Below are 13234 nucleotides of genomic sequence, written 5' to 3' on the forward strand. Positions count from 1 at the left end.
TGTATGAATGTATGTAGGTATGTAAATTAAATTTAAATTAAATTTAAAAATTAAATTAAAAATTACAAAATTAAATTAAATATACTTGAGCCAGGGACAGATATATATATATATATATATATATATAAACCAAATAAAAGTTTTTAATTCATTATATGATTACTGTATATGTATTTTCTTGACCTTTCATTGAGCTTTGCAGTGTACAAAATATATTTGGCATACAATTAAAAGATTTTGACCAGATAAAAAAAATGCCGTACAAGTAGTGAATAGTCTTTGAAACCCTCACGCTGATGAAACAACAAAATTATATTTAAGTTAAGTCTGATAAAGAATGACAGTGACGCGATTTAATTTTGCCTATACTGTTCCTTTAAGGTTTATTTATCACACAGAACTACATCGAATCAAATTGTGCATTTATTGTATTATTAATTAAAAAAAGAGTACATTGAAGAGCAATCGTCCGATAATGAGGAATTAATGTGTTCCTGCTGTGAAGTAGCTCTTTGTTTTTGTCCGCGCGCATCTACCGGACGAGACTCGTGCCGTGACGTCACTGACACCCTTTCCGAGGGTCGGATTAAAGATGGCGCCCTCTCATGCAGTAAGATGCTGTCAACGGGGTTTATCCTGGATACCTGTGATTTTTATCAACCTGGTCGTGTGCTGGTCCTACTACGCTTACGTGGTGGAGCTCTGTATATGTAAGTGTCGACCTAAGATGTCTTGGCTTAATGCAGCACAGGAGATAAAAGTTCCTGGTGAGTTGTTGCAGTGGTTTGGGCAGGAAGTGTCAGTAACTGACTGGTACAGGATACTTATCGAAATTCTGCTCAGTTTCTCAGTATAGTACTCATATTTGTGCATAATTCATGTCGAATGTCATGAATTGTTTATAAACTTGTGTTTTGATATCAATTATTATATACAGTGCAGGTTCAAGCTCGAGCGATAGCTAAGCCCAGCTGTTAAACTGACTGAGACGCCAGATAATTAAAGCGCTTGAGATCTCACTCACTGAAAATACCGTAAAAATATTAGTTATTTTCAATAATAGTCTCATTTCAGACTATACAGCAAAGTATGTCTGTCAGGAAGATATAATCTGACCAATAAACTTGTTTTTCATTAGTCAGAGGAGTAGTTGTTCATGTGTAGCAGTGTTATTTAGTGTGATATGCTATTCTTTTATGCTGGCCTTTACTGGAAATGTATAGTTTCTCGTTACTTTATTTTTATAATAAGTTTATTATATGGAATATTTATGATTTTTAAAATTCCATTGTCACAATGCAGTGTTTTTCTTCTTTTGATAATTAACTCAAAAATGAAATTTGTATCACTTGTATTTCATAGGTGAACTATCAGTTTAAATGAACTGCAACAAAGCTAAAAGTGATTCTTTTTATTTATGTTTTTTTTTTTTTTTTTTTTTTTAGAAATAAAGTGTGAAACGTGAATGACCGTAAACATCTGTGATGTCAAAGTATATAACTTGAGCTGTTGTTAAGCACTTCACAGTGAGATCTATACTCACTGCAGTTCCACCCAGTTAGTACTTCCTTATCTGTGTCTAAAAATACTAATTTGATTGTGTGTTTGGGTACATTTATTAGTAAAGTGCAGTGATATATCATTAATCCTTCCTTATTGATTTCCCCTCTTTTTTTCTGTGATGGTTTGTAGATTCTTTTTAATCTTTGACAACTCATGGTGACCTATGAGAGTTGAAAGGAAAAGTTAAAATTTTAACAAATTAAACAACGATTGTGAGTGACATGAGTGGAAAACTCTCATAAAAGATTAATTTAAGCAGTAATAAATACACCAGTATAAGACATAAATGTACCAAGTTGAAAAAATAAAGGAAAATGGAAAAAGAAACTTTATATAGGATGCATTCATTTAATCACATTATTTTGACTTAAAAAGTACTTTTAAATATTTAGTAATTTATTAAAATATTTAATAAAGTATAGTTAATAATAGTTAAAATATTAGTTAATTTACATAAAAGTAGCAAGTAAATGTTTTTTTTTTTTTTTTTACAAATGAAGCAAGGGTTGGAACATCAACGACACAATCTAATAAAATAGTTAAAAAATTTTAATAAATATTTACATGCTTATTAAAATGTTTGCTAAAATAAAAATGAAAGTATAATGAAAACAAATATTTAACTATAAAAAAAAAAAAAAAAAAATCTCTTTTAAAAACCGACTCCTACTGTCAGAGATTTCACTGACTGTGTCAGTCACTCGTTGAGTCGTCATGAAAACCAGGGTATTCCATCCGTGATGGACACAAGGCTCTTTCTGACCAGATGGCAGTACCAGTCACCCAGCGCTCGGGTCTTACTGGGCTGATCTAGTGGGAACTGGAAGAGTGCTGAGATAGAATTAGTATCCCAGCACTCAGCAGATGGCTTTGTGAATTGGGCCAGTTGTTCTTGATGGGATTTCTGATTGATCTTTGCTTCTTTCTCTCTGCAGACACAATCGCCAACACAGAGGAGCAAGGTAAGAGGAACTCCAGTGTAACCAAGCACACAATATTGCAAAAACAGTTAACTAATCTTTCTTTTAGCTAATCTGACCAGCTGCTGTTCTCTTAATCACATGTTTTATCATACCAGAATGAACAAAACATCCCATTTAGATTATGAAGTAACAGCTATTATTGTGTTATTAAGTAAGTATGAATTCTGATTTGTTTTACTAAAATTCCCCTCATGTTGTTTTTCTTGCAGTTATTTATCTGATAGTGTTTCACGTCTTTTTCTTCATGTTCATATGGTCTTACTGGAAGACCATCATTTCCAAGCCTGCCAGCCCCTCAAAAGAGGTACTCTTCCTCTCTCCGTCTCTCTGTCCATGTTTCTTTATTTACATATTTAATGTTTAATATACTTAGTCTAGCACTGTTGCTGTTTTCCTGAGGATGTGGGCAAGTTGTACAACTTATCCATGTTGCCATCTGTCTAACCTCTAGCAAGTAACAGATTAATTAATAGATACACCAACTTAAATAGCGAATGTTATAGTTATAACCATTTAGTTTTTAAATAGTGTTTTAATTATTAGGCACTGTATTATTAGTATGTAGTATTGTTTTTTTTTTCAGAACAGACATATTTAGATTCAGTAGTCCTGTGTTGTTTTTGTTAACTTTAAAAATAAAACTCAAACTATTAAAATCTAAATAAAGCTAAAATAGAACTATTGGATGATAGTAAAATCAATCATACAAAATAGGAACCCTTGCTTTGGAAACTAGCAGATATACAAAAGTACTAAAATGACTAAAAATTAAATAGCAAATTAAAGCTGAACAGAAAAAAAAATTATTAAAACAAACTGAGACTATAAACTAAAAGGCATAAAACAAATGTAATGGTATTTAAATTGTACTAAAACAACACTGCACTCGTCTAGATCTTGTTAATGGTTTCTTATTGCTTGGCTCTCAGGTTGTCATTCCACCTGGGCTGTGTGGGAGCAAAATATTTATCATTCTGTAATGTGTATGTGGTTGGCTTCAGGCTCTGTAATGTTCCTCACATCTGGAGGAGCAGCAGAAGCAGCAGGAGGCTTTCAACTCTGGCTGCTCTGTAGTTTTATTACCACAGAATATAATGAGAGAGAAGAGGAAGACAGATGGGAAGTGAGCACACATGCTCAAACAAGTCCGGCTCACAGAATTTCATGTCTCTGCCATCTTGTCAATGTATATGGCGAAAATGATACTAAAGTTGTCTTTGTTAAAAATTAGAATTTCTGGTTGAATTTAGTTACATTTTGCAGATTCACATTGGTCTATTCTCATACACATCTCCATCTAAAATCCTGTTGTCTCTCTTAGTTCTGTCTTCCTAAAGCAGACAAAGAGCTATACGAGAAAGAGGAGTTTCCAGAGGCCCAGCAGGAAATCCTGAAGAAAGTGGCCAGAAATCTGCCCATATATACACGCACAGGATCTGGGGGTAAGCTTAAGAACTTACAATGGCATTGAAATCCCCCATTTCTTTTTTTTTAATTCAGCCAACCACTTGTGTACCTTTTAAAAGTATATTTAAAACTTATAACACAAAATGTGCATCAACTATTTTACTCAAACTGTTACGGTGATAACATATGTAATATAAAAATTAAAAAGCATTAAATTATACAAATTAATTTTTTTATTTGCATATTGTTATTGTGATTGGCTGTCTTTGACTTATACACTACCATTCAACAGTTTGAGGTCAGTGAGATTTTGTTAATGTTTCTTAAAGGCTATCATCACAACTGCTGCATTTATTTAATCAAAAATGGAATAAAAACTGTAATATGGTGAAATATTACAATTTAAAACAACTGTCTTCTGTTTTAAGAAAATAATAATAATTATTGTATATTGTTATTCTATTTTAATATACATTAAAATCGAATTTATTTCTGTAATGCAAAGCCGAATTTTCAGCATCATTATGCCTGTCTTCAGTGTCCCATGATCCTTCAGAAGTCATTCTAATAAGCTGATTTGGTGCTCTAAAAGAATTTTATTTTCTTTAATAGTTGTGATGTTGCAGCTGTGATATTATCATCAGGATTCTTTAATTAATAGAAAGTTCTAAAGGACAGCTTTAAAATATATATATATATATATATATATATATATATATGTGTGTGTGTGTGTGTGTGTGTGTATACACATACATACTGTCACTTGACTTGATTAAATTAATAATTCATTATTTCCTGTAAAAATAAATAAATAAATAATTAATGAGCTCAAACATTTGAATAGTTGTGTATCTATCCATGGCTATACTAATGACACAATGTTCAGTTTTTTGAATGAGTCCTCTGTCCTCCTCAGCTATCCGGTACTGTGACCGCTGTCAGCTGATCAAGCCGGACAGATGTCATCACTGCTCCACCTGCGACAGGTGAGTCCACTCAGAAAACATAGTTGCCTTGCTTGTATTGGATTTGCACAATATGTATTTTGATCCTTTTTTTCCCCCCAGATGCGTCCTGAAAATGGATCACCACTGTCCATGGTACGTACTGGGGGATTCGTTCAGTCTGTACTCTGAAGTTAGGTTGCCACAAAATTTGTCGTAGGTGCTTGTAACTCTGTGTTTTTCTGTGTTCTTCCAGGGTTAATAACTGTGTTGGATTCTCCAACTATAAGTTCTTTGTGCTGTTCCTGGCGTACTCTATGCTGTACTGCGTCTACATCGCCGCCACAGTTTTGCAATACTTTATCAAGTTCTGGACAGTAAGTCCACACATTTACACAAAGACATCTGATTCCTTTCATTTATCACACTTCTCGCTTCGCACCTTCTGCTATTTCAGAGAGTCAACTTCAGCTTGTCTTTCCATTAATCTGTTCTCCTGTCTGCATGAAAATGAACTTAGCCTAAAGAATTATGTGAAGGCTAATGTACAGTCAGGTAGTCATTATCACAAATTTGGATTTATATAGCTCACTATATCCTGCTTATTACACAGCTACACCTAAATTAAAAAAAAAAAAAAAAAAAAAAAAAAAAATATATATATATATATATATATATATATATTAGATTTGAGTTTAAATTATTTTAAAGGGCAAATATAAAGACTTCTATAAAGAGTTCTATTTGTCAAAGAATCCTAAACATTTTTTTTAATTAAGCAGCACAACTGTTTTAACATCAATAATAATGATAAATGTTTACAAATTTGCATATTAGAATGATTTCTGAAGAATAATGTGATACTTAAGACTGGAGTAATGATGCTGAAAATCTATTTTCAAATATATCAAAATGTAAAGTGGTTCTTTAAAAAGTAATAATATTTTTAAAATGTTGTTATTTTTATAGTATTTTGATTCACATTTTTTTAAATAAAATAAGCTGCTTTGTTTTGATTTGAGACTTCTTTCAAAACATTAAAAGTCATACCAAAATCAGCCTTTTGAATTGTAGTGGATGCTGTTTTTTTTTCATGTATACGCACTAATATAACATTATATATTTTTCTCCATATATTTTTACTAAAACATTTAAATTTGTAAATGCCATGCAATGATCTTTGTGTGTGCGTGTCAGTTCTTGAGACACAGAAAGAAGGAAGAAAAAAGGGATGTGTCTGCTTCTAACATTCTGTCTGTGTTTTTAACACTTTGTCTGAAGCTTTGCAGACGGAGGGCTATAGAGCATTGTCCGGAGGTAAACCACTCATGCTTGCTTTGCACTGTTCTGACTATGGGCGCTGGTTTTGTGTTGCACTGTTGACTCATTTTGCTTTGTATTCTCTTACTGATTAACATAAACAGCAGTGTTGCAATAAAGAGTGCGGTTTAGCATATTACATATACAGATGCATTTTAGTGGTACAGCAGTCGGTTCTTACCAGACATGGATTTTAGTGTTGAGGCTGTTAGTTCAACAGGTTTTATTGAGCTCTACAACTACATCTGATGCCAGTAAACAGTTTTGGACATCTGATGATATTAAAGGTAATGTGTGTAATTTTTTGGCCTGTAGTTTGATAGCAGCACTGGCGCAACCAGTGGTGTGTTTGGGATGGGAATTTTTTTTCGCAACGCTTCCGGAACATTGCAAATGGGGACAGTGTCTAGGAAACATTTTTTCACTTTGTGGTACAGAAATTACACAGTTCACCTTTTAAAGAAATCAGCTGTCATTTGTAAAATGCTTATTAGAGCAGTCTTACAAATGGTCCAGTGAGTGCGGATCTTGTCAAAATATGCCTTTGTAGTTCAATGAAATGTTGCAAGCTACACTGGAATATTTTCTGAACCAATCCCAAAAAACACTTTTTTTTTTTGGTCAATTTCTCATGCTTTGCTTTCTTGCTCAACAGAATCACCTGCCAGACACTCATGCAAAGTTCCACGTGTTGTTCCTGTTCTTTGTGGCGGCCATGTTCTTCATCAGTATCCTGTCACTCTTCAGCTATCACCTGTGGCTCGTGGGAAAAAACAGAACCACTATAGGTAAGTGTACGAGTGTTGTTGTTGCTTGCTTTTTGTTCCCTCTCCTTTGTTTCCTTCTCCTTTTTAACATCTTTTTTTTGGTTGAAATGTGATGGAGGATTAAAAGGAGGCTTTTATTCTAGTATGTTTTTAGAAATGTATTTCTTATTCTTCTACTTCTTTCTTTTCCTTCCTTTCCTCCTCTTTCTCCTTATACTATTGAAATGTCAATATTTGCTCCTCCTTATTCATATCATATTTTTCTTAGTTCTTTAATTCTAGGAATAATAAATTGTGGTTGGTTGTCTTTTGCAACACTGTGAACACTGCTGTTACTTTCAGGAAATGCCTGTCTAGTAAATACAATTATTGCTTATTTAGATTCTAATTACTTCCTTAAAAGAATTTCAGACCAGTTTGTTCTTCTAGTCCTCCTATCTCTTTGTTCCATATTTTGACCTACTTTTCATCATCGTTTCTTACTGGCAAGTCACATGTTCAGACATCCAATAAAACTTATTAACATTCTGTGCTCTACAGTGCAGTTTGGATGCACCTCCCAAAGTTTGTTCTAAAGTTAAGGGTGTCATTTGTGTCATGTAGAGCAGGAACAGACCGCATTCTAATCTCTCATCCGTCTGTTCAGAGGCATTCAGGGCACCGGTGTTCAGAAATGGCCCAGATAAAAATGGCTTCACTCTGGGCTTCCGCAAGAATGTCACCCAGGTGTTCGGAGACCAGAAGAAGTGTTGGTGCTTGCCCCTTTACAGCAGGTACAAAACACATCCATCAAGTATCATTTGTAGGGCCCTATGATTTCTACGAGGAGGAAAACATGGGCGAAAACGCAGAATCCAGTCATAAAAATGGAGTTTACTGTATAATGCAGAATGTCACAGAATTTAATAAATCATAAAGCGTGTGTAATGTTTACAGTGTTTTCATCCTCTGTCGCCTCAATACATGAGTACATGAACACATGAACATGATCTCTAGAACTGCATTTTACCGACTCTTTTGAGAAAAACTATTGTCATATCATATACAAACAGAAACCTAAAGGTCTTCACAGCAACCCGTCAAAATAAAAGTTTGGTTTAACTTGAAGAGACTTTCACAGAAATATATTTCTTAATGTAATGTTGGTTCTAGTACTGCTAATACAATTATTATTAAACCATTATTCTACAAGGAATATTTGCAAGAAAAATTATTTGCCAGAATTTAACACTGTATTTTTTAGAGAAAAAAAGTTTATAATTTTTATGAATTCTATTAATTAAATATGCTTTTGATTATAAAAATTTTATAAATACATTAAATTGGTATCCAGAAAATTAATGGAAGACAAAGAATTTGGACAAAATATACCTGAATTTGAAAATGTATTTTTTAGGGCCATAAATTTTTTATTTTTATAAAAATTTTAATACATTGCTGTAAAATTGTGACACATTAAAACAGAAAAAACAGAACCCAGAGAAATTAAAACAGGTGAAAAAAATTGAATTTGGGAAATTGTTTTACGGAATTTGGGTAAAAAATAAAACTGATTTCATAGGGCACTACATTTGGGATTTTACAGTGTTTAAGAGGGAGATTTTCTATCTACATTTCAATCAAAGATTACAAAACTTAAACTTTCTTTCTTTGGAATAATGGTACACAGATTAATCATTCACAGTTCAATGCAGAAATGTGTTTTACGACATTGAATAACACATTTTAAATTCATGTTAATATTAAATTTATAAGCATTCTCATGAGCTGTTTTTGGCAGGTTATGGTAACCGTTAAGTGTTTTTTTTCCTCTAGTTTGGGTGACGGCTACACATTCCCTATCCGCCTAGTCAACACTGACTCAGAGCAAGGCAATGTTGAACACCAGGGCATTAAATGGTAATTACAATCTCATTTGTTAACAATACCACTAGTCACTTGAATGACAGATAGTATAATTCTGCAGTTTGTCATGAAGACGAATTAAACTGATTATTTTTCCCCTCAGCTGTTTTAGATAATTTCATCATCTCGATTGTTTTTTTTTAAAATCCCAGATCTGTTTTCCCAGAAACGTAGTCATTAATAGTAGAGTGTGATGTGAGGTAAGGCGTTTGTGACTGACACATAATGGTTATGTTAACAGCACTGCTGATGGACAGACAAACCCCAGACCTCTGAGTGAGTCACAGAATCATCTCCTAGGCAACAATATGCACTCTGAGGAGCAGAAAGACAGCAGCCCGGCGAACATCGGTACATCAACACTCAGCTTTCACACCGCTCATATATGCCAGAGAACACTGGGAATTTGAGGCATCACTAGACAGTATTAAAAATCCAGTGATTTCCCTGAAACTTTACTGAGCTTGTTTACTGTTCCTAAATATACACCCGCCTGCTTCCTAATGTAGTCGGCTGATTACACTGTAATATGAGCAAATGCATGCATTTCTGAAATTGATCTGTATTGGTTTCTCTTGCAGAGGTATGTCAGCCTGTTTCAATTACCATGGAGAATGAGTCCTAATCAGGTGAGTCTTCAGTCTGAACATCCAGCCAGTTAAGGTCCGTTCACACCTAGGACGGTAACTATAAAGATCATTTTAAATATATAGTTCTAAAAATCATCTTTAATAGTAAAGAATAGCAGCGTTCACACCACAGCTATAACGATAAAAGCACAGAGAAACTATATGGTCGGAATCACTTTAAGAACTATTGTTTTCCAGTTGCTTAACGATAAAAACATTGAGACCCAATCAGAATCAATGCTGCCATAACAATCTTTAGATTTTAAAGCAGCAGACGTGCATGCGCATAGAATTAACAGACAATATCGACCACTGATGTGGACGCTAGTATAGTCATCGTTCTTGGAGTGGACCGGCCTTTACTGTCACTGAGGTTGAGGGATTTAGTTTGGGCTGGTGTGACAGTGGTTTCATTCAGAAGATTCATCAGACTGATTCAGTAAAGAGCAGTAAAGGCCTGTGCACACTAAGAACGATAGCTATAAAGCTAGTTATAACAATAACTATTTTAGCGTCCACACCATGAGTGCAATTAAATGCTCTTGCTTGTTCAAGTCTGGTGGAGTCTGGTTGTCAATGTTTTATTGTTCATTCATTCTGAACGTGATTATTCCTATGTATAGTTGTGATGAGGACATGTGAAAGTATTAGAACAATTATTAAACTTTATAGCAATAGGTTGTTTAAAGGCTTAGTTCACTTTAAAATGAAAATTAGCCCATGTTTTATGTACCCTCATGGTATCCTAGGTGTTTATGACTTTCTTCTTTAAGATGAATCCAATCGGAGTTATAGGTGGGTATTTTTTTCAACACTTTTCTCTTACTTTCTGCTAATGGATGATGCAGCACGTGTGCACGCGCTGGTGAGATTATGCTAGTTTCATGAGTTTGTTTACAGGAGCAAAGGAAGCAAAGTTTCCTTACTTAAGCAAAAGAAAACCAGTCTCCTCTTGGCTTATATCGAAATCCTCCAACATTTTTCTTTACAAATCCCCGGTTTTTGCATGTAATTTGTGACCGGTGTTTTGTTTTGCTGTCTTTCCTCTGCGTTTCTTGTGCTACACCTGCATTCTACGTCATCCTCCCAGAACAGCATGCACTTATGACGGCGGAAGTGAGAGAAAAGTGTTTATAATATTTCAAATGTGGATATTTTTCTTACAAAAATACATAGATTTGCTGTAAAAGTGGATTTGTCTAAAAGAAGAAAGTCACATACACCTAAGATGCCATGAGGGCGAGTTAAACCATAATTTTCATTTTTTGGCGAACTAACCCTTTAAGTCCTGTTCACACCAAGAATGATGACTATAAATATATTAGCATCCACACCAGTGGATAAGAACTTTCTGTTTATGAGCTGCAGTTATTCCACGTACTGTTTTAAATGCTCAGGCTCATGTTTGAGTGGCAAATTATTATTTTATTTCTTCATCTGAATGGTTTGAAACTTGCTAAAGGTTTTGGGGAAAAAAAATAATGGACATGATTCAAAAAGGTTAAATGGTTGTGGAAAAAAAAACACTCTTGTATTATTCGCGGTTGAAAATGACCACATTGGAAATGAGTGGGAAGCAAATTTCATCCAGTAGAAATGTTTGGTACTGCACCCAAACAAAATCTTATTTAAAAGCTCAAATTTTAAGGTATCAAATTCAAATTTGTAATGCAACTAAAGATTTTCAGCTTTGTTTTTGTTTTTTGGATGTACTTCTCTTTTCTGAAAGATTAGTTCAACTAGTCATTTTAGCAATTAAAAGTTCTAGTTATCTTTGCACAAAAGTTGTTTCCATAAAGGTTTTCTCTTTGCTTCCAGGACTTTGGAATGGCTCCAGGATATTTTCCTCTCTGAACAGTACTGTTGTCATAAGACCTCATGTGAAAGAGCGCACAGTCCTCAGATATCATGCCTTAAGGTTAGCAGCATTCTCTCGTATGGAAACGACCTGCAGCGCCTCGCTGTATCTCCCTGCACTCATATCCACAGACTCCCAAGCTCTTCACACCAAACATCCACTCAACTCGACTGCTCTTTCACTGGGTTTTATGATGTTGGGACTAAAACACTTTCTTTTCTCCAAACTTGCACATTTATTTGACCAAAATACCCTAAAATGACCTTCAGGTTGCTCTCTGTCTAATGTGTAATGTATTTATACTGGTTTATCTCTGGGATGACTTCATTTTTGTAGACTAAAAAAAGTCAGGCAGGTGTTGCTACCCAAGATGCACTTTTGTCACCAAGGATTTGAGTGGAATGCTGATGTTTACGGATATGAATGAACATGAAAAGTGTATTGCAGTATTTGATTAAAATGTGATGTTCAATTAAGCTACATTTCACTACACAGCAGCTTCAGCAAGTATTTAGTTCAACAGAAAGTGCAATGAGGTATTTAATTCTTTCACTCTAGATCTTTACATTAATGTACTCTATTTGTGGAAAACTCTATTTAGTATTAAGTGATGTCCAGCAATTTTGAAACCTCTACCCATTTATTAACACTATTTTTGCCCCCGCTGCATTTAAATGTTTTCACTTTTTCCACACCTCATGCCCCTCTTAGCATTATACTATCAGCTTTGTGCCTTCAAATGAGGGTTAAATTTTGCAGCAGCAGATGGTGAATGGTGACAGTAAAGCACACTTAAGATTTCCAGGTTGTGTAGCACATGCAGCTCAGTTGTTTATTACAGAAGGAACTCAGGCCAAGATGTTACTTTTTCCACCTTCAGTTTAAGTTTGACGACAGCTGAAGTTTTTATTTCACATGTTGATGTATAGTTTTGTTTCTGGTGTTCAGTGAGGTCTGTTTACAGCTGCACCGGAGGACTCTGACCTCATAAGGAAGCTCTTGTGTGTGACTGAAATACATGCATTTCTCTGCATGAACAAGATATGAGTGTTAATATGTTCAAGACTCATCATTACAGAGTCGATGCTCATGGAAGTCACTGAATCATGTTTTGTGTTTTTATTTGAGTTTTATAGAATTTTCTATTTCTGTTATTGCATGTTAATGTGAGAAGTATTGAAAAGCAATGAAGGGCTGATGATTTCCTGCTTTAATCGTGATCTCTCTATAGAGCTGACCTAATTATAGCACCATCATACTGAAATCTACCATGTGTGTAAAAATAATTCCTGATAGGCTGCTGCATCTGCTGGAAGTCACATGCTATTTGTCTGTGGTCATGATTGTCTTTATGAACATTTCTACAAGCAAGGACAGTGATTATGCCAAATATAATCATTTTAATATCAAGGAACTCACTAACAATCACTTACTCCCTCATATGTAATATATTACTGGAATAATTACTTTGAATACCAAACATATATATAGGATAATTTTCTTTTTTTGTACTTACCCTGCAGGCCAGTTCATGATGTTATATTTGAAGAGGTTTCTGAAGTCATAGATTTTCCATGCATTCTAATCCAATTTAATGTTTGTACTTTTGTGCAGATTTAACAAGTATTCAATGTATGCATTATAGAATTAAGACTTAATAATAAAAACAATTCAGCACTTTGAGAGCATGTGACTGAGTTTGACACTAAGAAAGGAATAACGTAAATTGTTTTGGGTAACAAACAATAACAGAATTTTATTTTTAGGTTGAATTAATTTAAATGCATGGTATTTAGTTCTTAGCCTTTTGTCTGGTAAATTAGAAAAGCCATTTCAGATTTACATCAAAACCCACTGT

General features: G+C 34.2%; 1 protein-coding gene across 2 annotated transcripts; it reads left to right on the plus strand.

Annotated features, from left to right (window-relative positions):
• Nucleotides 1-542: 542 nt before the first annotated feature.
• On the plus strand, nucleotides 543-13059 carry LOC127966499 (palmitoyltransferase ZDHHC20-A). 2 transcript variants are annotated; one of them, XM_052567520.1, is made up of 14 exons: nucleotides 543-710; nucleotides 2499-2525; nucleotides 2756-2850; nucleotides 3868-3988; nucleotides 4870-4939; nucleotides 5021-5053; nucleotides 5154-5274; nucleotides 6179-6214; nucleotides 6873-7005; nucleotides 7631-7757; nucleotides 8800-8883; nucleotides 9131-9240; nucleotides 9471-9518; nucleotides 11337-13059. In XM_052567520.1, the coding sequence occupies exons 1-13, from the start codon at nucleotides 593-595 to the stop codon at nucleotides 9512-9514; spliced, it is 1119 nt and encodes a 372-aa protein (XP_052423480.1). In that variant the 5' UTR covers nucleotides 543-592; the 3' UTR covers nucleotides 9515-9518; nucleotides 11337-13059. The 2 variants fall into 2 exon arrangements, with proteins under 2 accessions (XP_052423480.1, XP_052423481.1); XM_052567521.1 differs by lacking the exon at nucleotides 6179-6214 and having other exon boundaries at nucleotides 547-710.
• The last annotated feature ends 175 nt before the right edge of the window (nucleotides 13060-13234 follow it).

Source organism: Carassius gibelio, chromosome B10, assembly GCF_023724105.1.
Source record: "Carassius gibelio isolate Cgi1373 ecotype wild population from Czech Republic chromosome B10, carGib1.2-hapl.c, whole genome shotgun sequence".
NCBI classification, from domain to species: Eukaryota; Metazoa; Chordata; class Actinopteri; order Cypriniformes; family Cyprinidae; genus Carassius; species Carassius gibelio.